This window comes from Saccostrea cucullata, unplaced genomic scaffold, assembly GCF_032062105.1.
Source record: "Saccostrea cucullata isolate Sc308-1 unplaced genomic scaffold, CSIRO_AGI_Scuc_v1 ctg2008, whole genome shotgun sequence".
Classification (NCBI taxonomy): domain Eukaryota; kingdom Metazoa; phylum Mollusca; class Bivalvia; order Ostreida; family Ostreidae; genus Saccostrea; species Saccostrea cuccullata.
Window position 1 is genome coordinate 1 of NW_026937907.1, and position 22,281 is coordinate 22,281.

Here is a 22,281-nt window from a genome sequence, read left to right on the forward strand (position 1 = left end):
GAATGTACATTACTATGATTAGTAACCAAAAAGAAAAAAAATCTTACTGATTTTATTAAAGTTATGCTCTGAAATACATCCATAAAACAGCTTTTGTCTTACTGTTGGCTTAATGACAAGCCTTTCTTACATTTATTTTTATATTTAATGATAAAATTCCTTCGTCTAAACATTTTTCCGATATATCGATATTACAAAACCGCATTGCAATACGATATTTTTTGTCATTGTATTGCTATATACCGAAATATTGATAATTTTTGCCCAGCCCTACTAGTACTAATTTTTGTGGATTCAGAAACTCATGTATATTTGCTTTCTACATGTATCATTTAAAACTATATGTAATATAAAAACTTGTGTGTTTTCAGCTGTCTGTCTGTCCTTTTTTAGAATTATTGTGATGTAATTTAAAACTTGAATTAAATCCATGCAGATTATTACCATTCAGTATTTGCATTTGATACTGATATAGTGTAGGGAAGTGTTTTCCTAGAAATCTGAGGTAAGCATTATTACCATTCAGTACTTGCATTTGATACTGATATAGTGTAGGGAAGTGTTTTCCTAGAAATCTGAGGTAAGCATTATTACCATTCAGTACTTGCATTTGATACTGATATAGTGTAGGGAAGTGTTTTCCTAGAAATCTAAGGTAAGCATTATTACCATTCAGTACTTGCATTTGATACTGATATAGTGTAGGGAAGTGTTTTCCTAGAAATCTAAGGTAAGCATTATTACCATTCAGTACTTGTTTTTGATACTGATATAGTGTAGGGAAGTGTTTTCCTAGAAATCTAAGGTAAGCATTATTACCATTCAGTACTTGTATTTGATACTGATATAGTGTAGGGAAGTGTTTTCCTAGAAATCTAAGGTAAGGATTATTACCATTCAGTACTTGTATTTGATACTGATATAGTGTAGGGAAGTGTTTTCCTAGAAATCTGAGATAAGCATCCTTTCCTCTGGCTGCAGTATTCTTTATTCTATCCACTAAGGAACTTGATCTTCTGATGCCAAATTGACACAATTCATTGTGATCACTTTGCTGATATGGTGCTAGATAGGTGCTGCATACAAAAGAAAAAAAATGTGTTGAATATTTTCACTTTTTGATCAAGAAGCATCCTAGAGAAAATACATTATGGAAACTGAAAAAAAAAAAATCAAAATTTAAAGTGCTGAAAAATATGATTGGGTAAGGCTGATTTTGATGGGTCGATCGAAGTACGTCATACAAATCATTTTTTATTGTTGGCCTGGTATAATTATCAACTCAAGAAATCAAGTCTACTATAACTTTCAAAGAGTTATCATAGAGAAAACAAATAGAAATGGAATATAAAGCTGTAACTGTACACCACCTTGTGAAGAAGTACGTCATACAAATCATTTTTTATTGTTGGCCTGGTATAATTATCAACTCAAGAAATCAAGTCTACTATAACTTTCAAAGAGTTATCATAGAGAAAACAAATAGAAATGGAATATAAAGCTGTAACTGTACACCACCTTGTGAATTATGAGGCATGGATCATAATGTTATGTGAATTAATACCAATCAATTTTAGTACTGCAGATCAGACCAATTTTAGTTACTATTGATTATCAAATCAAAACAGTATTACAGAACCATACAATCTAATATATTTGATCAATAATTTGAACTTAAATTTAAAAGTTAAATCAAATTAAAGCTATATCAATGAAACAAAATATATAAATTGCATTAGAATGGGAATAACTATCTTGTAATTTGGTATTTGCCACCGTTAATGCTGATTTCATGGTCGCAAACAACCGTTTTACCAGCTCTGTTTAAGTGTCCCCAGTAAAAATCAGTTTGCAACCATTAAATCAGCATGAGCAGTCTGAAATACGAAATTACAAGATAGATTTTACCTAATTTATCCTGGAGAAGGAAAGTAATTTTTCAATACAAATCTCTAAGACCAACTTTAATTAATTATACTTAGTAAGGAAGTTTGATATAATATCTAAATAAAGTTATTGTGCATAGCTTAACTTGCTTGATCTGTTAATTAAGGCTATAGAGCTTGAGCTCATTATATTGCAAAATCAAACCCCTGTCAGCCTGTCTGCCCGACACTTTCACTTTCCAAGCAAAACCCACTGAAACCCTACCTTGATGAGTGAAAAGAAAACAGTAGTGGTCTTGACATCAAACGTCGGGACAGCATAACTAGAATTTGTAAAATCCTAATAAAAACTACATTTGTAAATACATATTTTCGTATTCTCACTCCTATTCTTCTTTGATAAAACTGTAAATATTATGAACTTATGAGATCATGATCATCATGCACATGTCATTTCAAAATATTTCGTTTCCCGAACCCGATTGACATGATGAATTTCTAATATTTTTTTAACCAAGCAAGAACTAAGATTTTAGAAGTATATTTGATTCAAACATAAGTACTCCTTAATTTTTTTAAATAATTTTTTTAAAATAGTATTTACAATTAATTTTCATACCTCTTTCTGTAGATCTTGAGCCGTTTTCTTTCTCACTTTTACATTGCTGTCATTTATTTCCGATGTATACAAAGTGTTGTTTCACTTTCAATAAAATTAGTTACAACAACTACAAGTGCTTAAAAGGAAACAAAGCAAGCTTGTCATGTAACGTGCTAGAGTTACTAAGAAATTTCAAACCATATTCTACGGAATCAGGACATCAAATGGAGAGGAAAATTAAGACAGTTCTTGTAGATTTGAGTGGAACAATTCATATTGAAAATGAAGAGATTGCGGGATCTTTGGATGCATTGAAAAGGCAAGATCTGATGAATCATAATGGTAATCAAGTTTTATTCACAAAATTCTTTTTATAATGGGTAAACTCTATCAAACCAGTCCCCAGATGTGAGATTCAAAAGATGCTTGTTGCACTAGGATGGTTGGATCCACTCAAGAGATTAGGGTAGTCCTCACATGTTACTATCTAATTGTTGAATGATGCATCTAAGGTAATCTAAGATTCAGCTGGCTCTACCCCCTGCTTTTTTATATATGTGCAGGAGAGTCGTCATTCCTTTACCTGAGTTCTTGCATCTCACAAGCTAGGTCCAAATAAAATAAAGTTGTAAAATTCCGATTTCGGATTATGACCTAAATTTTTCAAAAACTTGCTTCAGATGCTGGATATGACCTAAATTTTCCAGATAAGTGACAATGGTAAAGTTTATTGACTATAACTCTGTTTTGATGTAACTTGCATGAATGCATCTAGGGAAGGGCACTACCAGACTGGCTTGGGATGCTGGAAGTGACCTACATTTTCTGGATGAGTGAGCAGGTGTAAAAGAGACAATTTGTTCCTCTGCTGGGGATTGAACCCGGGGCCTCTGGCTTGCCAGTCCAGTGCTCTACCAATTGAGCTAAAGGGTTAACCCACTAGCCCAAGCTAGTAGGATGCCATTTATCTTATACTACTACATTGTCCCCCTCCAGAGAATGAGATGTCCTCATCTCTTTTGGAGTGCCGACACCTGTCGGGCGAAGTTCTAGTGGCAATTACTCTCACCCGCCAGAGAACACCCGGGTCCCAACGTGGGTGCCAAATGTAACAGAGACAATTTTGTGCCGCTGCTGGGGATTGAACCTGGGGCCTCTGGCTTGCCACTCCACTGCTCTATCAATTGAGCTAAAGGGTTAACCCACTAGCCCAAGCTAGTAGGATGACATCTATCTTACACTACTACACAGGTTTAAGTTTTTTTTTAAAGCAGGTCTGTTCCCAAGTGACTTTAAGTCCTACCTTAACCAAACTTAATATGTCAGAATGTACGCTAAGTACATGTACAAAAAAAAATGGTGTGAGATTTGCCTTAATTACATGTATAGATAACATTTGTGGAGGTGATCGAGCTTCATAATCTTTTTATTACAATATGTTTTTAATTTGAACAGGTTGAGGAAGTCGAATTTAAACATCAAATTTGTAACAAACACCACAAAAGAATCACAGAAACTACTATTACAGAGGTTGAGAAGAATTGGCTTCAGTATTGAATCCTCAGAAATCTTCACCTCCTTAACTGCTGCAGTTAAATTAATAAAGAGAAAATCATTACGGCCATTCCTGCTTGTAGATGACAGAGCTTTAGAGGATTTTGAAGGTAAGTAAAGTATAACTGCATTTGTTGAATAATATACTTGAGGGGCTTAGACAGATTTGAAAATAATATTTTTTCAAAGTATCTGTATTATTGTTATATCATGACTTATATGTTGCTTTAGCTAATACATGTAATTCACATGAAAATATAACAAAAAACTTGTTTTATCTGGAAATTATTGAAACTACAATTGATATTGTTTGATTGATATATCCTTGCACTGTTTGAAGCAGTCTAATGAGCATTGATCAAAAATATGCCACACTCATCACTGCAAGGACTAATTCATGTAAAAAAAAAATTGAATGCTTACTTAATGGTTTTCTTTATTGATTCGTCATGTGATTGTCATGTGAATGCACTTTAATTTGCAAATAAAAGTTAATTTGTATGAGTTTATTTCACATTTATTTACTATATAGTTATTACACATAAATTAATATTTTTTACAGAGAATGACTTTTAATATATATGTCATTTGCTTTGTAGGAATTGACACCAAGTCTCCAAATGCAGTTGTGGTAGGACTAGCTCCTGAAAAATTTGAGTATGGCAAACTCAATCAAGCTTTTCGGTTTGTATGAGATCATACTACTTATTCCCTATAGCATTGATATTAATTTTCAAAATTGATATGCAAGTTTTTATGGTAGTGTAATAAATGGAGAAATACAAAGCAATAAAGTTTGTAAAATACCTTTATAAAGTTACGTACAGCATCACAAATTGATATACATATTCAGACAGTATCATCTTTGTGAAGTAACTATTTTGTCATAAACAGTACAATAGTATTTCATCCAAGTTTATAAGCTACATTTTGTACTATATAGCTGATATAACTTATGTTCTGAGAGGGCATGTAAGGAGCACTGGATGAGTTCTTTGACACATGAACTTTTTTTAAGGTTATTGATAGATGGAGCTGCACTTATAGCCATTCACAAAGCCAGATATTATAAGACAGCTGCTGGATTATCCCTGGGACCAGGTATAAGTCATGTAAGAGGGAGAATTCAATCTTAATTCTCATTCACTTTTAAAATAAAGTGAGGAGAACCTTGGAAATCAAACCTTTTTTTTATTTGGCAAGAAATACATGCACAGGAATGTGAAGGAAAAGCTTCTCATAAGAGCAGCAGCAACAAATAATATAAACAAAACATAATTATGATTTTGAACTTTTGAGACAAGGGCCAGGTTTTTCAGAGTTTTTTCTCTATTTTCAATAGGGCCATTTGTAACTGGATTAGAATATGCAGCCGATTGTAAAGCAGAAGTTGTTGGAAAACCTGAGAGAACTTTTTTCTTGTCTGCAGTAGAAGAATTTAATTGTCTTCCAGAGGAATGTGTTATGATTGGAGATGTACAGTTTCTTATTTATTTAGAAAATCTTGCATCAATATTTTGACATATAAAATAGTGAACTTTTAAGTCATTACATAGAGCTCATTTTGAGATATGTGTGCCATGTTTGTAGGATGTTAGAGATGATATAAATGGTGCACAGAACTGTGGAATGCTGGGTATCCTTGTACAGACAGGTATAATATATCAGTACTATTCAAGTTAAATAGATTATGGAGATGGATTTACACAATTTTTATTGTGTTAACATTTTATATCATTTTCCCCCAGGTAAATACAGGCCTGAAGATGAAGAAAAAATAAATCCCAAACCATACCTGACTGTTAAAGACTTTCCTGAAGCTGTTGATAAAATTTTATCTCAAAAATATTCATAAATTAGAAGTAAGATAATTTAACAAAGAAAATATTGCAAGACTCACCAGTAGATTTATCATTCTGTGTTATTCCATGCATATGTTGCATTAAATAACATGACTGCATTTGAATTGAAAAGATTTGAAGACAATGTTCAACTGAACTCTTACTCATACTACACTGTACATCATACCATTTATGTTGCAAGTTAGTATAAAGTTTTGTTGTGAACACTGATACATCTCCATTCTCTCTTGAATAAAATTTTTAAAATTTCAGTATGTCTTAATATTCTTTTACATGGCTTGTAGATGTATTGTGTGCCACATACATTTGCCCAGTCAAGTGCATGATTACACATGTTAAATTTACGTCTTGCTAAATTTCCATTTTTACAGTATAAGCGGAAATTTTAGCAAGACGCATATTCAACAATTTGTCCTGAAATATTGCAGTCTTATTTTAGTGAGATATGATTTAGCGATTTGGAAATGCCCACTAAAGAAGCAAATTATAAATAATACAGAATCAATTTTTAGCGATGTACAATTTTAGCAATTACAATATCCTTACTAATAATGCCAAAATTAAATCCTTGCTAAAAATTCTGCTTATACGGTATTTATCCCCAAAACAAACCTTCATGTTATGCAAGAGCTCTTCTACATGCAGTAATTTGTTGATAGCCTGGACATAAAAATAAATTTCATACTTGACCTTGTCCAACTAACCCTGACAAAGAGTCCAGCCTTCACAGGCAACTGTACACAATAAGCAATTCTTTTTCTCCACAAAATTGTAATAGTTCAACTCATGTAATTTAAGGATTTCAACATTATTGCTACATTGCAAAACATTTCAATTCATTTCCCATACTTTTTACCAAAACTTTGGATGCTCATTACTGCTACTCATTTATCAGTAAGACAACTCATTATCACTTCATAACAATTAAATCCTCCAGCACGCAATGTCACCCTTCCTGTATAATACACTTGACTCACCATGTTATATGAACACAACTCGACTCACAAAGTAATCATTACTTTAATATATAAAATAAATATTGCACTTGTTACAAAATACAAATATAATCTTTACACTCATGTATAAATGACCCTACCGCATTTTCTCATTTAAGGTGGAATGAACACAGAAGCCAGGGGCCACATTGCTCACCTTAATTCCACTGGTCTATCTGCTCACAAGGAAAAAAAATTTGAAAGATTTTCCCCCTCTATGTTCCATTATAAATGTTTAATCCCATACTGTGACCCCCCTGGGTCATGATCTGGAAGAACCTGAGTTTTGGAGAGGTCAAAACTTAAAATTTGTTCAAGAAAGCTTGTTTATGCTTTAGTGCAGTTTTAATTGGCAAAATTAAAAAGTTCTGTAAATGAGTTGTTTTGGCCATTTTGAACAATAAAGGAATCCATTAACTTCACTAAAACCTGGTCAGCTTGATAGGGAAGTTTTCAGTCACCAAATGATTGTCTTGAAACACAATAACTATGTTGATTTCAAAGTCTGAAAAGAAACATAAAATCAGGTTTAGGTACAACAATTAACTAAGATTAAAATAATATCACATTCAATTCATTTCACCTGCAAATACATACTGCTGTATTATATACTAACCAACTTTGAAATTATTGGTTGAAAGTGTTGGGCAGGTGAAAAGTCGAGGGAAAATCATCCATATAGGGATTGAGATACCACGGCAGACATCTCCATCAGCTATCTGGATATTCTGGATCTCTGTGGCTGTGTATAAAGATTTCTCAGTTCTGTATTTTTTAATGAAGCATATACTGCGTGACAGAGGAAGGGACTACAATATGGAGTCCAATTTTAACATGGGAATTTTTAAATAAAAAGTCTTTGAAGAATCTCCTTCTTTAATACAACAGGACCCAGATGATTCAGGTATAAAGCATTGAGGACTGTTCTTATAATGATCATTTATATACATGTATATGATAGACATCAAATATTTGAGTTTTTGTAAGAAAATATACCATCTTTGGCATAACCCTCAGCACATCCACAAGTTTCTACTCGTACCAGCTGAATTTCTATTGATTTGATTTGTGTGTCACAATGTTCTACTGTTAGCTGCAAATAAAAAATCAATCTATATTTCAAAACCGATATTCATATAATTTTCTTATTTCTAAAAAGTTAAAATATGGAACATAACCACTGACTAATCAGGTTGACATTAGAATATGTTGATTTACACTACCTGAACAACTACAGACACAACGTGCATGAATTTTTTCATTATTCAGGATTTTGTCAATGCTGTTATCAACCAACACTAGTAATTCTTAGCAGAAACATAAACAACCTTTTTGTTAAATATTCCTTGTTACTTTGTAGCCAACAGGACAACAAAATTCAGGACAACAGCATTCAAAATCATAGAAGCTATGTAGTCTGCACAGGGGACATTTTCCCCTTAATTTAAGAAAATTAGACATTAATTAAATTTGTTCCTTAATTTTATTATTACTGAAATAGTTGTATTCAAAATTTGATGATGAACTGTTATGTGTAGCTGAGAGTTTACATGATAAGAAGGTCAACACTTGAATATTAAATGCTTAAGAATTAGTGTCCAGCCTTGGACATACATTACCTATGAGTGGCTGAGTGGCTGACCTTGAACTTACTTTCCTCTAGTGATGATTTTAGACTTACCTCTTTTCTGGGTGTCTGACTGATGTCCTTAGATTTAACTCTCCTCTAAGTGGCTTTGTGTTCACCTTAGACTTACTGGTACTTCTCTTCTGGGTGGCTCAGTGGTGACCTAGGACTTATATTATCTTAACTAAGTTGCTAAGTTATAACCTTGGACTTACCTTTCCTTTTAGTGGCTTAGTGATGACCTTGAACTTACCTCTCCTCTGAGTGGTTTAGTGATGACCTTGGACTTACCTCTCCTCTGAATGGCTTAGTGATGACCTTGAACTTACCCCTCCTTTCAGTGGGTAATTGATGAACTTGGACTTACCTCTCCTCTTAGAGATAACCTTGAACTTACCCCTCCTTTCAGTGGGTAATTGATGAACTTGGACTTACCTCTCTTCTTAGTGGCTTAGTAAATGACCTTGAACTTACCTCTCCTCTTAATGGCTTAGTGATGCACATCACAGCTGAGTCTAACTTTCCTTTGACCTTGAACTTTGGCACATTCTGTTTCTAGAGTTCAGAGTAGAAGTTTGTAAGAAGGGATCTGTTATAATTTTTTCACAAAAATTTAATCTTAAAATTAATACATACATTCATTTCATTTTCTACATTTTCAAATTTAAAATTCAACTCCTACAGATTTTACAGTGCTAGTGACTGTAAAGAAAATGTATTGTTATCAGATAAATCCATAAGAGATAATTAACAAAAAAACTAGCACATGCCAGCAACCTTACTTCTTTAACATTTGTCAGGGTCTCAGGTGAGATTGTAAACTGTACAGGTTTTGGTGTAGACTTGGCTTTATCCTGCTCTTCCTGTTCATCAATATAAAACTGTATTGGTGCAATATAATGTAAGGAAAAAATTTACTTATTTAACATACAGTTAATACATGGCAATCAAACAAGGTTTAAAGGGTAATGGAAATGGGTAGCAATTCTTTTATATGTTTTAGAGTTTGGCGAAATAAAACCAACAAAAAAAACCGCATCGAAATCGATGCAAGTTTAACGGAGTTATTGCCCGTTGAAAGCGTCTATTTTTACCTGTTATGAAAATCCAATCAAGCAAAAATAGAATCGATCGAAAACGAGGCTATATCGCCGTGACGTCACTACATGGACAGATTAGGCGGATTAGTATGGATTACAACGAGATTAGTTCCGACAACAACGACGATATCAGCCTTGATATGTCAGATGGATCTTCAGTTTTTGATGAACCAGATGGATTGGGTGTCGAACTTGGTACAAGACCTTACCAGTTTGAGCCAGAAGCCGATTCTGACGAGGAATTGGTAGATGAAAACAACACACAGCCCAGCGAGGACGAGCGCTTGGGGAGTACTGACTGGTTAGAAAATGGCATTTTTTCCAATTAGATTGCTTAATGTGACATATGTAGTCCAATATTTAGACTTAATAACCATATAAAGCAACATAAATTGCGTAATTTACTTAGGGTATGGCTGAACTATGAACATTTTCTGCGGAAAGGTGATTGCCTTCAAGGCATCGTACTTTTACCTTCTTGTTTGATTACTGGCAAATCTTTTACCAAAAAATCACATTCACTATAGGATCATGATAACCCTCCTATAAAATATGTTGGCTAAATTTTAGCTAAATGTTTCGTTATTATTTTTAGGCTTTTTAATATTGGACCTATGTATAATATTGTTTGAATACACTGTGCCTATACTGTGGTTTCCTTAGTTACATTACAAAACCAGTATCAACCATATTTTTATGCCGTTTTGAAAATAGCATGAAGTAACTAGAAATATTCTGCATTTAGTTTCTAACAAATACAATTTTTGGTTTATGAGTTGGTTGCTTGGGAACGAAATTTCAGTACAGAAAACTGCACTCCACAGTAAATGGGGCTTGGGGAGGGAGATGTACTTGTGTTATGACTTATTCATCATCTGAAAACAGTAATATCACAGATTTTTTCTATTAAACTTTTAATTCCTATACTGAATTAAAAATAGCTTTAATTTGTCAACAGGTGCACTTGTGAGCAGTGTGTTGCGATGCCTAATGCAGAAGAGTGTGTATGCTGCCAGGAGATACCTGAAATCAGATGCGTGACAGAAGAAGACCATCGACACTGCATTACACAGCACAATGGGTTCTCCCCAGTATGTCTTCACCCTTCTGTTTTGAGGACGGCGTACCATGCATATAGACAGCAGTATGCAGAACTTCCGGAAACTAATGGGTAATAATTCTGATTCAATTCAATGAAACAAATGTTAAAATGAAATCAGAATCAGTTTATTTCGCTCAAACCATACAATATGGTACATGAGGAACATAAACTATAAACTTTAAATGAAACATAAATAAGACTAATTGGCTGTTCATTGTTTATTGAACATAGAAACTCACTTTAGAACAAATTGCACAGTGAACTTATCAAATTGTTTGATAATCCACAATGTCTCAAATTTATACAAACAGAAAATAAAACCAAAAATATTACAAACTCAACAAAATGAAAACATTAACACAACAATAGGAAAAAAAGGTCAAACTTGAACATTTCTCCCACCTCAATTCATTGCTGCCTTCTGGTGTGGAAGTGGGGACCCAGTACAGGTGGTTAACAATGCTCTTGATCCACTCCATCAACCTCTCACAGTCTTTTTCCTTGCCGAGGGCTGTCAGCTTCTTCTTCAGACCTTAAATGTACATAGAAGTTTACAAAATCTGACAATTATGTACATAGAAGTTTACAAAATCTGACAATTATGTACATAGAAGTTTACAAAATCTGACACTTGTCCTTCCTTTTTGAGACAATTTTAATACAAACGATAGAGTTTTATAATAAATTAGCGTCTTCCTTTACTTTATAAAATTTTAGCATTCAACTTTATTGTAAAAACAAGAAAGCAATGTCACAAACCTTTTGCAACATGCCAAACATCCACATAGTGTGTAGTGTCTGGCATATTCTCCCGAACCCATTTCGCCACCTGGAGATGTCGGTCTGTTATGAGCTGGCAGACTTCAATGTTGTTCTGTTGTAGGAATTGGACAACTCTTATCAGCCCTTCCTTCTCCATACGACAGCTTCCCCCGACCTCATTGCTCTAATAAGTAAAAAAAGTTACATTAGTTTACCTTAAAAGGTCAAATACTATTGAACATGATTTTTTTTTTTATAATTTTTTTTTTAAACTTATCACTTAGATAAGAATTATTGCATTTCTGTAAACAGTTATTTTTAGAATAAGTTGTTTCATGTATCATATGGTAAATACCTGTACAAGTTGGACATCAATGACGATGTTTTTGTCCAAATCCATGGCCGTGTAGCTGCCAAACTTGGCACAGTGACCTGGAGTGTCGGCCCTCCCATCTCCGCCCAAACGAACTGGCTGACCAGAGTCCTGAATCTGCTGTACATACTGGTTCTGGTGGTTCTTCCAAACACTAAGAATGGTGGGATGTAAGTAATGCTGTTGGTGATTCATGAAGGTCCTCACTGAGATTGTAGCAATGTCCATAAATTGCAACATCCGAATGGACTTTGTCGGCAAGGACCCAGAAAACAAAATGGCACATGACAGTTCAAAATTCCCAGCTGGGATGGCACCAATAAGGGGCTGGCTTGACCAAATTCTGCTGAAACGACAGCATCCACACTCTTGACGAACAGAAATGAAGGTTCCCTTTGAGTGAACGATGTCTGCCAAGGATGGGCTGGCACATCTTGGGCATGTCGCAAAGAGATCCATGAGTTGACTATGGTACACTATAAACTTCATTCCTCTCCTATCCCTGAAAATGCAGAGAGGTCAAAATTATGCTGTCACAAAAGTACTCTCAATCATGACTACTACATTACATATAAATAAATGAAAATGGGACTTAAATTATAACTTTGTGAAATATAAGTGGATTTGTTCTCATTTTTTTTTTTTCAGTACATCATGTCATCAAGTTATTGATTATTACTTGAAATAATATCTATAATATAATTACCCTCTGTCGGCTTCCAGCAAATCTTCTGAGTCAATGCTACTGAATGAGTCGTGAACTGATTCGTCCTCCTCATCTGAACCGTCATCCGTACCAATAGAGGAACGTTGTGTCAGCACACTCTTCATGTAGTACAGGTGTCTCTGGTTCTCCAAGTCGTCTTAGGGGAGGAGCTGGCAGAAGTTCACAGGCAATTCCAACATCCCTGGTCTTCACAGGATTACCTGCCTGCACCACTGAAAATAATAATTTCAATATGCACATTATTGTTTTAAAACACATTGTAGCCTACATTAAAGCATAAAAAATAAGTTGGGTTTTTTGAAACTACAAATTCTTTAAAAAAAAAACAACAGGTGGAACTGAAATGAACTTAGCTGATTCAATTCTCACAATACTGTTTAACTTTAGCTTTACTCGACAAATATTCCTTAAATATTAATCTTTATTCATTCAACATCGAGTCCCCTTGCACGAAAACTTGTGATCAACATTTTATCACCCAGTTCAGCTGGATAATGTTGTACTGATATTTATAAATTAAAATACCTTTGTCGCTGGTCTTCCATTTGGTTTGGGTGTAGTGGGACTTTCTCATTGGCTTAGTCAAGGAGCGTTGGCACCCTACAGTCCTTGTCTCTTTTGCAACCATCTCTACGACAATGGTACATCTCTGTAAATATCAGACATAAAATTTTAATATACATAATGACCATCACAGCATGAAGAATATGCAGGAAACATTAAATTTTTTCAAAACATTTCTTTTTTTTCCCCATATGATTTTTTTTTCTTTTCTGTCAAATAAATACTTCTGACTGGGAACTATTTGTGGCTCATAATTAACAAATCTGCCCAAAATCTAGGTATGTAATATAGGACCAATGATAAGTATCCTTTAACCCATTTCCTACTGCAGCCAAGTCTGCAGAGCTTATCAGTAAGACGAGGGATAACATGCCTGCTGCTGTGATGGCTAAGTTAATTAGCACCATCTGTACTTTCTGCCTGATAACAAGATAATTAATCCCTGTAGGTATATAAAAGTATACATATTTATAAAGCTCTTAAAATTCTGCATCCAGCAGTATAAATTTCAATATGCAGCAAGAATGCTATCCCATGTTTTATCTGATGTAAATAATAATAAATTCTTAAAAGCACTTGAAAATTTTTGTCATCTTTTTATTCAACTGCATTTTATGTGCATAAAGTGAATGTAAGCAGTATGTTTTTTTTGCATCAGTAGTTACATCAAACATTTCTGAACAATTTACAGTTTATTTCATTAAAAAATCTATAAAAATAAAAAAGTTATTGATATTTCAATACATAGGGTATTATCTCAGAATTTTCGACATTTGAATCAAGAATGGAATTTCTTTAAAAATTATTTAAAAAATATACAACATGCATTTTGCTACATTTTAAACAAAGTTTTAAGTAAAATAATGTATTACAAACATTATATCAAAACAAAAATGAAAAAAAAAATTTACTTACTTCAAAATAATATGTAATAAAATATTGCAAAAAGAAATCCTCAATTTTAATTCTCAACTCAAAAAAAGAAGTCACATTCACTAATGTTTACACTTTCATCATTCGCATGATGTGCTTAGAGCTGCACTCTAAGTGTACCGGGACATCACATTGTTGGCATCCAAATTTCGTAACACCTTTCCTTTGTCCTTGTGGTCCTGACAGGGAACATTCCCGGCACACTTTGTTTTTGGGGAACATTTTCACAATGTTATGCTCGGTAGCGCGTCCTCCACAGTCAAGTTTTTGTGGTTCTCTTCTAGATCTCACATCACCTATTAGATCTTCCACTAGGTCTTCTATATAGTCTTGAAAACTTGGCCATCTCTCACGAGCAATTTCTGGGTGGGTGTCCTTCACTACTATGTAGGAATTGTGAGCCGATGCCATCATCAGATAGAAAAACAGCCTCCGCCACCACTTCTTTGATCTGTGACTCAAGAGATAGTACCCTATCATCTGATCACATAAATCCACCCCCTTCATGTGTTTCTGGTAGTCCGAGAGAAGTTTTGGAACCTGCACCACGGTGTTCTCGGCAGCACGTCGTGTCACTTGTCCTCGATGGCTAGGGTCATGAAAGTTTGACAAGACACTTACGGGTTTCGTGTCCAACCAAATGCAGTACGTCAGGTTGTCTTTTTGAGCTACTTTGAACTCATGCTTCCTCAAGTTGACTTTAGATGGGATTAGATCCTTTGGAAGTCCCTTACGGTTTGCACGCACAGTCCCACATGCCATGATCCCTCGGAGGTAAAGGTCATTCAGTAGGTCGGTGCCCGTGTAGAAATTATCCATATATACATTCAAGTTTGATCCAAAGTAATTTCTGCACAAGTCCATCACCACTCTGTATGACAGTCCCTTTTCCTGATTTCCCTCCTTACCCGTATACACCTGGAACTTGCTCAAATAACCAGTGTCGCTTTCCGCCATTGCCCAAACTTTCAGTCCCCATTTTATAGGCTTAGCAGGTAGGTACTGGCGAAAGGATAATCTTCCTTTGAACTTTATCATTGATTCATCAATGGTTACATTTCCATGTGGAATGTAAATTTCACCAAATTTCCTGTCCAAGAATTCCAAGAACCATCGAACTTTCCAAAGTTTGTCTGGAATCTGTGGTTGTTCATCATTGTTTTGGATATGTAAATACCTCCATATTTGATGGAATCTATCCCTTGACATGATTCTGTTGAATGATGTGCAGAATAACCATTTATTCTGTCGCCAATAATCTGTTTTTTCTGGGAGACGCAGTATTCCCATTGCAAAACACAGTCCGAGAAATGCCCTCATTTCATTTGATTCCACTGGAGTCCATTTTGCTGCATACGGTGGGGGAGGGTTTTTTTCACGTTCCTGGCGAGCATAAATGTTCGTTTCATTTACTAATTTGTCAATGAGTTCATTTGTCCAAAATAGTTCAAAATATTGACCTGCCGATGCCTCTTCAGGGTGTTCTACAGTGGCCCCACCAACGTTTTTGTACCGATTCTGCATCCGGGGTTGGAAATTTTCCTTCACCCACTGATGCTGAAAGCCGAGAAATTCTTCATCTTCGTCACTATCCTCGGCGAAAATATTCAAAATCCAGTCATCAACGTCTCCCTGGTTAACTTCACGATCAATATTTCCAGCTAAAACATCCATATCCTCTTCATCTACATCGTATTCTGCCTCAATATCGCTACCATCGCTCAAATCTTCACCTCGCTCCGCCATTTTGAAATTTCGTTCGTGTCTAAAGCATCAGTTTTCTTTGTTTCAACCAGGTTTTCCCCTCATAAATAAGTATCTAGTTTCACTTTTATGTGCGCATGATCAAGGTCTATTTCCGCTTTTCCTTAGTCTGTAAAATGTTTTAAACATCCGGGCTTTTCAATGGCATTTAAAGACCAAGTATGACGCAGGTACGTAAACTACTACTGTAGTGGTAGTTCGCGATGTGAGCGGAATACGACTACAGACGTAGATCGCGGGGAATGGGTTAATTCTCCTAAAAGCTTCATAAAATTAAATTCGATTTGCTGTCAGCTTCACAACAATGAAAATATTTTAAGCAAATAAGGTTGTGTACAAATTTTACCTCTTCATCTAATTCAATGGTTGGTGTGTTAATGGATCTCTGCTGCTCTGGTGTATTGTCAGACCCCGGCTGCTTTGGTATATCGTCAGATCTCTGCTGCTCTGGTGCATCACCCGACCCCTGCTGCCATGTATCGTCAGACCTCTGCTGCTCTGTCTGTGTGCCTTCAACCCCCTGGGGATTACATCTGTCACGGCCAGCTTCAGTTAGGGTGTCGGACTTGGACTCTCTCCTTGCCTGCTCAAACTCTAATACTATCTACAATTCAATTTTAAAACCGATATTCACAAATCCTTTAAAATAAATGTTTTGGTCATAAATTTACTTTAAAAAAAAAGGAGTGATAAACTGCTAAAATAATATTGTTCATAGGTGATATTATAATGAAGCAAGCAATGCATCCCTTTATTTCAATGAAAAGGGTCAGACATGGGGCTGAGGTTTATGAACAGAATCTTTGAGGACCTTACAACAAATTTTAATTTCAAAGCGGCATTTTTGTCAATTGAAGTGGTCAATTTGGCGCTTTCTAGGGAAGCAAGCATTCCGTAGTGTGCAATTACCATCGCCTGACACCCGAGACTACCAAATTTAGAGGTCAAGCTATCAAAAATCTATACTCTGTGTTAGCCCATTAGGCTATTAAATCTAAAAGAAAAGTAAACATATATTTACCTCCACCGAATTGAAGTTCGAATGAACTTTTTTGTAAAATCATAATCTTTAATTCGTTTAACCTATGCATTGTGTGTTGCTATCGCAAGTCGTCTCAGTTACAATGATATTCAATATAAATAGGGGGAAGTACCTGACAATTACAAAGCGCAAACGGTTAGCCATTATTTGTTTCATATATTTCAACTTAAGTAGTTTTTTAACCTTTATGTTATACTTATACATGTACATGGATTGTTTTTGGTAGGTAATGGGATAGTGACTGGCAAGTGGCAACCTAAGGCTAGTAACTTTGTTACTTCCACTACCCCGACGGGCTAGTATCTTATATTTGTAATTGCGCACCCCTGAAGTATGTGTTTATCTGGTTAAACAAATACATCAGATGCATAGAATTTTGAATGTACACATAATTTGACTGTGCTATTTGATATTGTGATGCCTGACAGGACCTTGATTTGGAAATAAAGAGTCTATCATCATGTACAAAATAGCTGCACAAGTATTGAGATGATGAAGATTACCATGATTACAGCACTTATATTTATATGTAAATAAAAATATTTTAATAATAGATAAATAAATGATTGAATTAACTTACTCTTTTGGATTCCCTCCTGAGATAAGCCCTCCTAGGCTTCTTCGGGGTGCTAGTAAGAGGAGTCGTAGGATGGGCTTTCCGTTTCCCAAGTGCCAATGCCGGTGTGGTGCAAGGGTCCACTTTCGTCTGCAGTGTAGGAATGGCATCCTTATTGAGGTCCTTTCTGGATACTGTCACTCCCATCGACTCCATAATCTTGTACTTGGCAGGGTACGCATCCTCAGTGAAGTGAACGGAGCACAACGTGGACGTCTTCGAGGGACCCTTCCAATCTCGTCTGTACTGTTGCACAAACTGTATCCATCTTCGCAAAACGGCAGGTCTGTCAAAGGGAAAGTAGTGTAGGCTAATTCCCTCTATCTTTGTGTTGCTGCAGCCGCCCGCGACACATCGTCTTCCTCTGGAATCTGCTCTGGGGACGGGGGTCTCCGACATCCTCAGTTCACACGAAAATTTCACAAAAATCCAATGGAAAAAATTCTAAAAACTAATTTTAAACAAACTACACACTACATACTACGATCGCTGTACAACAAAAGTTCACAAAAGTCACTAGAAATATAAATAAAGCTCTAAAAACGTCCTCGAAAATTCACTCTCTCCTTTGTTTTCAAAATGGTCGGTCCATGTAGTGACGTCACACTAGTGCATTGTGGGTGCCAAGGACCAAAACCGCGCGATTCACAAAGTCGCTCAGGTGTGAATTTGGGTTTTCCCCAAATAACTCCGTTAAACTTGCATCGATTTCGATGCAGTTTTTTTTGTTGGTTTTATTTCGCTGAGTTCTAAAACATATAACAGAATTGCTACCCATTTCCATTACCCTTTAATGATGCACTTAGTATAAAGATTTCATCTAAACAAAACCTGACATTGAACAACCATATACATATGTACAATTCCAAACTATGGTCAACCTAATTTCTGGTCACAATTTTCTTCCTTTATGTGATGCATCAATGGACATTTATGAATCAAGGTTTTATTCTCCATGACATATAACTTCAACATAATTTTGACTATTTACAGCAAATAAATATCAAAATATGTCCATAAATTGTAACAATCTTGTTCCAGTTGTGATACTTCCTCCCCCTAAGATTTATCAAATGTAAAGGTTTTATGGTGTTAAAAAAGACAGACAGTTTGACAAACTGGACACAGGAGTAGAAATGGAGAGGAACTATGGCAGGCCCATTGAAAGACTAGCGCATAAAAGTACTGAAGTGGCAACATTAAATTCAAGGCAGTAAAGTCACTCATTTTTAACAGATGAAGTGATAGGATTTTCAATGATTTAACAATGCTGGTAGAAATACCCAGATGAATTGACTGTATATTTAATACGTATATGGCCTGTTACAGTATTGTGAGGACTACTTCTATACCAACCTTTATGTTTTACAGTATTGCGAGGACTACTTCTATACCAACCTTTTTGATTTTCTCAGAGTATTCAACAATAAATTCGCAGGTTTTCTGTAAATCTTTGGCAAGAAGTGGTCTTTTCATCTCTGCTTTTAATGAATACTGAAATTTTGAAACAACATCAATTATTTTTCATAATATTGTCCCTAAGTTAGTAATAGTGATAATTGATGAACAGAACTTTAGTTTTCTAGCTAATAATCATATACATGTAACTGATAGTAAAACTGGTGACGTGGATATATATATGCAATGCTGCAAAATACTGTAGAAACATCTTTGATCGTTGGGACCAATGATTCTGGATTTTGTGGGTTACCATTATCCAGGAATTTACATCCCCACTGAACAATTTTTTTCTATATATCTTTCCATTACATCTTCTAAATATACAGTTACCCACAAAAGTATGTCCCCACGAACCAACAATTTTGCTAACCTATACAGACATAGACCGCCACTAATTAAAATGATTCCACATTCAATCATGTATGAAAGAGGGGAATTATGGATGCTCTCCAACTGCGTACAAATGAAATTTCTTTCCTGTACCTGTTTATTGACTTACCTGTATATTGACAAACACTCCATGGTAAGTTTCATATAGTTCTTTATTTCCTTTTGGTTTTAATGGAATTTCAAAAGGGATCTCAGTTCTGCCACTGGGCAATTTTCCTGGCTTTGCAATGTCCAAGGAATAATTAATCAACTGCATAGGCTGTAAACAAATGTAAACAAGCTATCATTAATGAAATGTTACAAAGCTAAAATATTTAACCTTAGTATATGTGTTTAATAAAGCATTTTGACCTACTCAGTAATTGTTCAAACCAGTTTCTGCGAGAGTTGTCTGTGATAAGATCAAGGTGAAGTAACAGAATTGTACTAATTAAGTGATGGGAAATCATGAAAAAAATTTTTTTTTTTTTTGAAAAATAATCAGCTGGGCATAATAATTACTCAACTATAATCCAAATTTTTAACTTAGATGAATTAATCTTAAAAAGTTATACTTATTCAGATTTCAGTTCAGACTTTTACATAAAATATCAATTATAGTTATATATAATATTCAAAAATGTTTATTAATTTTTCTTTCAATAACATGGAAAATAATATTTCAGTCTTTACTTCATAAAAAATATCTCTATAATATATTGAATGGGAATTTATATATTTTTTAATCTCATTAAATATATCGAATCGGAGTAAGACTGTTGTTTGTCCTACCTTGCAATTACAAGAATTTATTTTTAAGTAGTACAAGTTTTGAAAGTAGTTATGTATTCCTGATTATATAATTATATTTACAGTCAGATCGTCTATACTAAAAATACTATAAAATTAAAACCTTAAATACTGCCTGTTTTCTGTTATTATTTTGACCATATATATATATTCAATCATTGTGGCAAAAATATCAACATGGTATGGATACCTCTGATATTTTATACATTCACCACTTCTTCAATGCACTAAAATTTGATTTGGTAATAAAATTTAAGTATTACATTATTATTATTTTTTCAGTCAGTCCGCTAAATTATTTTGTAATCAATCAATAGCAGTTCAATAGCAATCAATCGATTGTCAGCAACAATTTGCCCATCACTACTTGTACTTATACAGATTCTAACCTTCAATGAACTGTAGAATGCCTCAAACAGACCAACACTCTTTGCACTGAGTTGCAGATTCACTGAACCTTCCATCATCAAGGTGATGCCTTGATGAGCTACTTCACTTCTTCCAGCATCTATGCATATTGCACCCTTCACAAGCTCCTGAAAAGAATTAAACATGCTAGTGTAGAAACATTTAAACAATCGTGACAAATGAAGCAGTATCAGTTTGTATAGAGGAGGGATCTATGACATTCTCTCACTTATCTGCTTCTTGTATAAATTATTTAATATTCCACTGGTAATGCCAATTAACATTGAAAGTGGAGACCCCTGTTTGTTAAGTTGAGTTTGTTCATTCCCTTTACCAGGTCCAGTACAATCACTAGATTTAGATACGTAGGTAGAATTACCTTCGTAGCTTTATTTACCTACCTCTGGTAGCTTTATTAGCTATTTCAATGCAACTTTTCAAAATTTTTCTTTTTATTAAAAAGAGACAACAAATTGCAATTAAATGACTATATATTAATATTTATACTAGGGAGGTTTTGAAAAAAACAATCCAAATTAGCATTGATAGTTTATACATTGCTGCGTTTGGACAATTTAGTGCAAAACATGTAATTCCATTGTTTGGCTAACTGTCCTCTCTATTGCGTGCAGTGAGGCATGACTGAGTATGATTACTTCACATTGTGCTGAATACAATTACGGACGTACGTATTATCATGTTAACCGGAACTGGACTTCTTTGTCATTTCATTCAAGGAGTAACTGTTCTAACTGTCATTACATAGCCCCAAAACTTTCAGAATTTTGATTGCAATTGTGCAGAAAAAGATATTTCTTCAAGAGTGATTTTTTGTTGAATTGTTTTCAGATGAGTTCAAAGTTGAAAATGATCACTGCATTAAAATAAGATTTTCTGCACACCCTGAGAAAAATGCTTTTTTATAGAAATAAATTGATTTGGTAGCTAAATAAAGCTACCTCAGGTAGGTAAATAAAGCTAAGTAGGTAAATCAAGCTACGTAGCTAAATCTAGTGATTGTACTGGACCTGTTTACTGAGCTCTAGGAATGGTATATGAATGCTAGCCCATCCATAAATATCTTTGACAAGTTATCATGTTTAAAAAAAGATTCCCAGAATTGCATCATTTACTTGTCAGGTGCCCGTGTACAATGCCAGTGATAGTGGGTTCTGTCCTGTGTGTGCATTTATATATGCCATGCATGCTGAGCATCAAAATTTTAACAGACTTCCATCTACAACAGACATGCACTGAACAGGCATGAATTTTTATTATTAAATGACATGAGGAAAAGTTAAATCGTGTTAACCTACCCCTTCTTTATACACCTTATTGGCTTTTTTCAATTTGATGTCCAACGTCGCCATTTTTTAGTCATGTGACTTTGAGTCCCTTCTATCATTAACAAAAGCAGCTATATCTTTAAAATATCACTTAAATAGACCTTTAAATATGTTTTAGTTTTTCTATTTATTTAGAAATAATAATATTATAGAGATTTTTTATTGTTTTCAGAGATAAGTATTTATTATATTTGATATAAGGTTTTACTAGTACGTTTACCTCCCTCCGTAAATTAAATTTATAATACACATGTTTCAAGCAATAAAACTTGCTCCATGAAAAAGAGTTTGTGCATATCAAAGTGTAAATCGATGCGTTGTTAATATTTTTGAAATAAAATGTCAATCAACTTCTATTGCCACAGAAAATCTTATTGAT

General features: G+C 34.5%; 3 protein-coding genes across 5 annotated transcripts; 1 reads left to right on the forward strand and 2 right to left on the reverse strand.

Moving 5' to 3' along the window:
* Window positions 1-2,562: 2,562 nt before the first annotated feature.
* LOC134249045 (haloacid dehalogenase-like hydrolase domain-containing protein 2) lies at window positions 2,563-6,154 on the forward strand. Its single transcript, XM_062731411.1, has 8 exons — window positions 2,563-2,820; window positions 3,071-3,074; window positions 3,943-4,151; window positions 4,641-4,725; window positions 5,060-5,142; window positions 5,384-5,517; window positions 5,632-5,695; window positions 5,790-6,154. The coding sequence occupies exons 1-8, from the start codon at window positions 2,568-2,570 to the stop codon at window positions 5,894-5,896; spliced, it is 939 nt and encodes a 312-aa protein (XP_062587395.1). The 5' UTR covers window positions 2,563-2,567; the 3' UTR covers window positions 5,897-6,154.
* A 1,114-nt stretch (window positions 6,155-7,268) lies between these two features.
* Window positions 7,269-21,966, reverse strand: LOC134249038 (vacuolar protein sorting-associated protein 26C-like). Its single transcript, XM_062731403.1, has 9 exons — window positions 21,873-21,966; window positions 20,538-20,684; window positions 19,469-19,618; window positions 18,907-19,002; window positions 9,308-9,388; window positions 9,000-9,080; window positions 7,895-7,991; window positions 7,515-7,640; window positions 7,269-7,403 (listed from the first exon to the last, which is right to left on the reverse strand). Exons 1-9 carry the CDS (start codon window positions 21,924-21,926, stop codon window positions 7,321-7,323), a joined length of 915 nt encoding a protein of 304 aa, XP_062587387.1. The 5' UTR covers window positions 21,927-21,966; the 3' UTR covers window positions 7,269-7,320.
* LOC134249037 (THAP domain-containing protein 10-like) lies at window positions 12,225-18,285 on the reverse strand. 3 transcript variants are annotated; one of them, XM_062731402.1, is made up of 6 exons: window positions 17,473-18,285; window positions 16,339-16,454; window positions 16,197-16,287; window positions 13,115-13,238; window positions 12,569-12,801; window positions 12,225-12,364 (listed from the first exon to the last, which is right to left on the reverse strand). In XM_062731402.1, exons 1-5 carry the CDS (start codon window positions 17,905-17,907, stop codon window positions 12,650-12,652), a joined length of 918 nt encoding a protein of 305 aa, XP_062587386.1. In that variant the 5' UTR covers window positions 17,908-18,285; the 3' UTR covers window positions 12,225-12,364; window positions 12,569-12,649. The 3 variants fall into 3 exon arrangements, with proteins under 3 accessions (XP_062587386.1, XP_062587384.1, XP_062587385.1); XM_062731400.1 differs by having other exon boundaries at window positions 16,197-16,454; XM_062731401.1 differs by having other exon boundaries at window positions 16,197-16,450; window positions 17,469-18,285.
* Window positions 21,967-22,281: the final 315 nt, after the last annotated feature.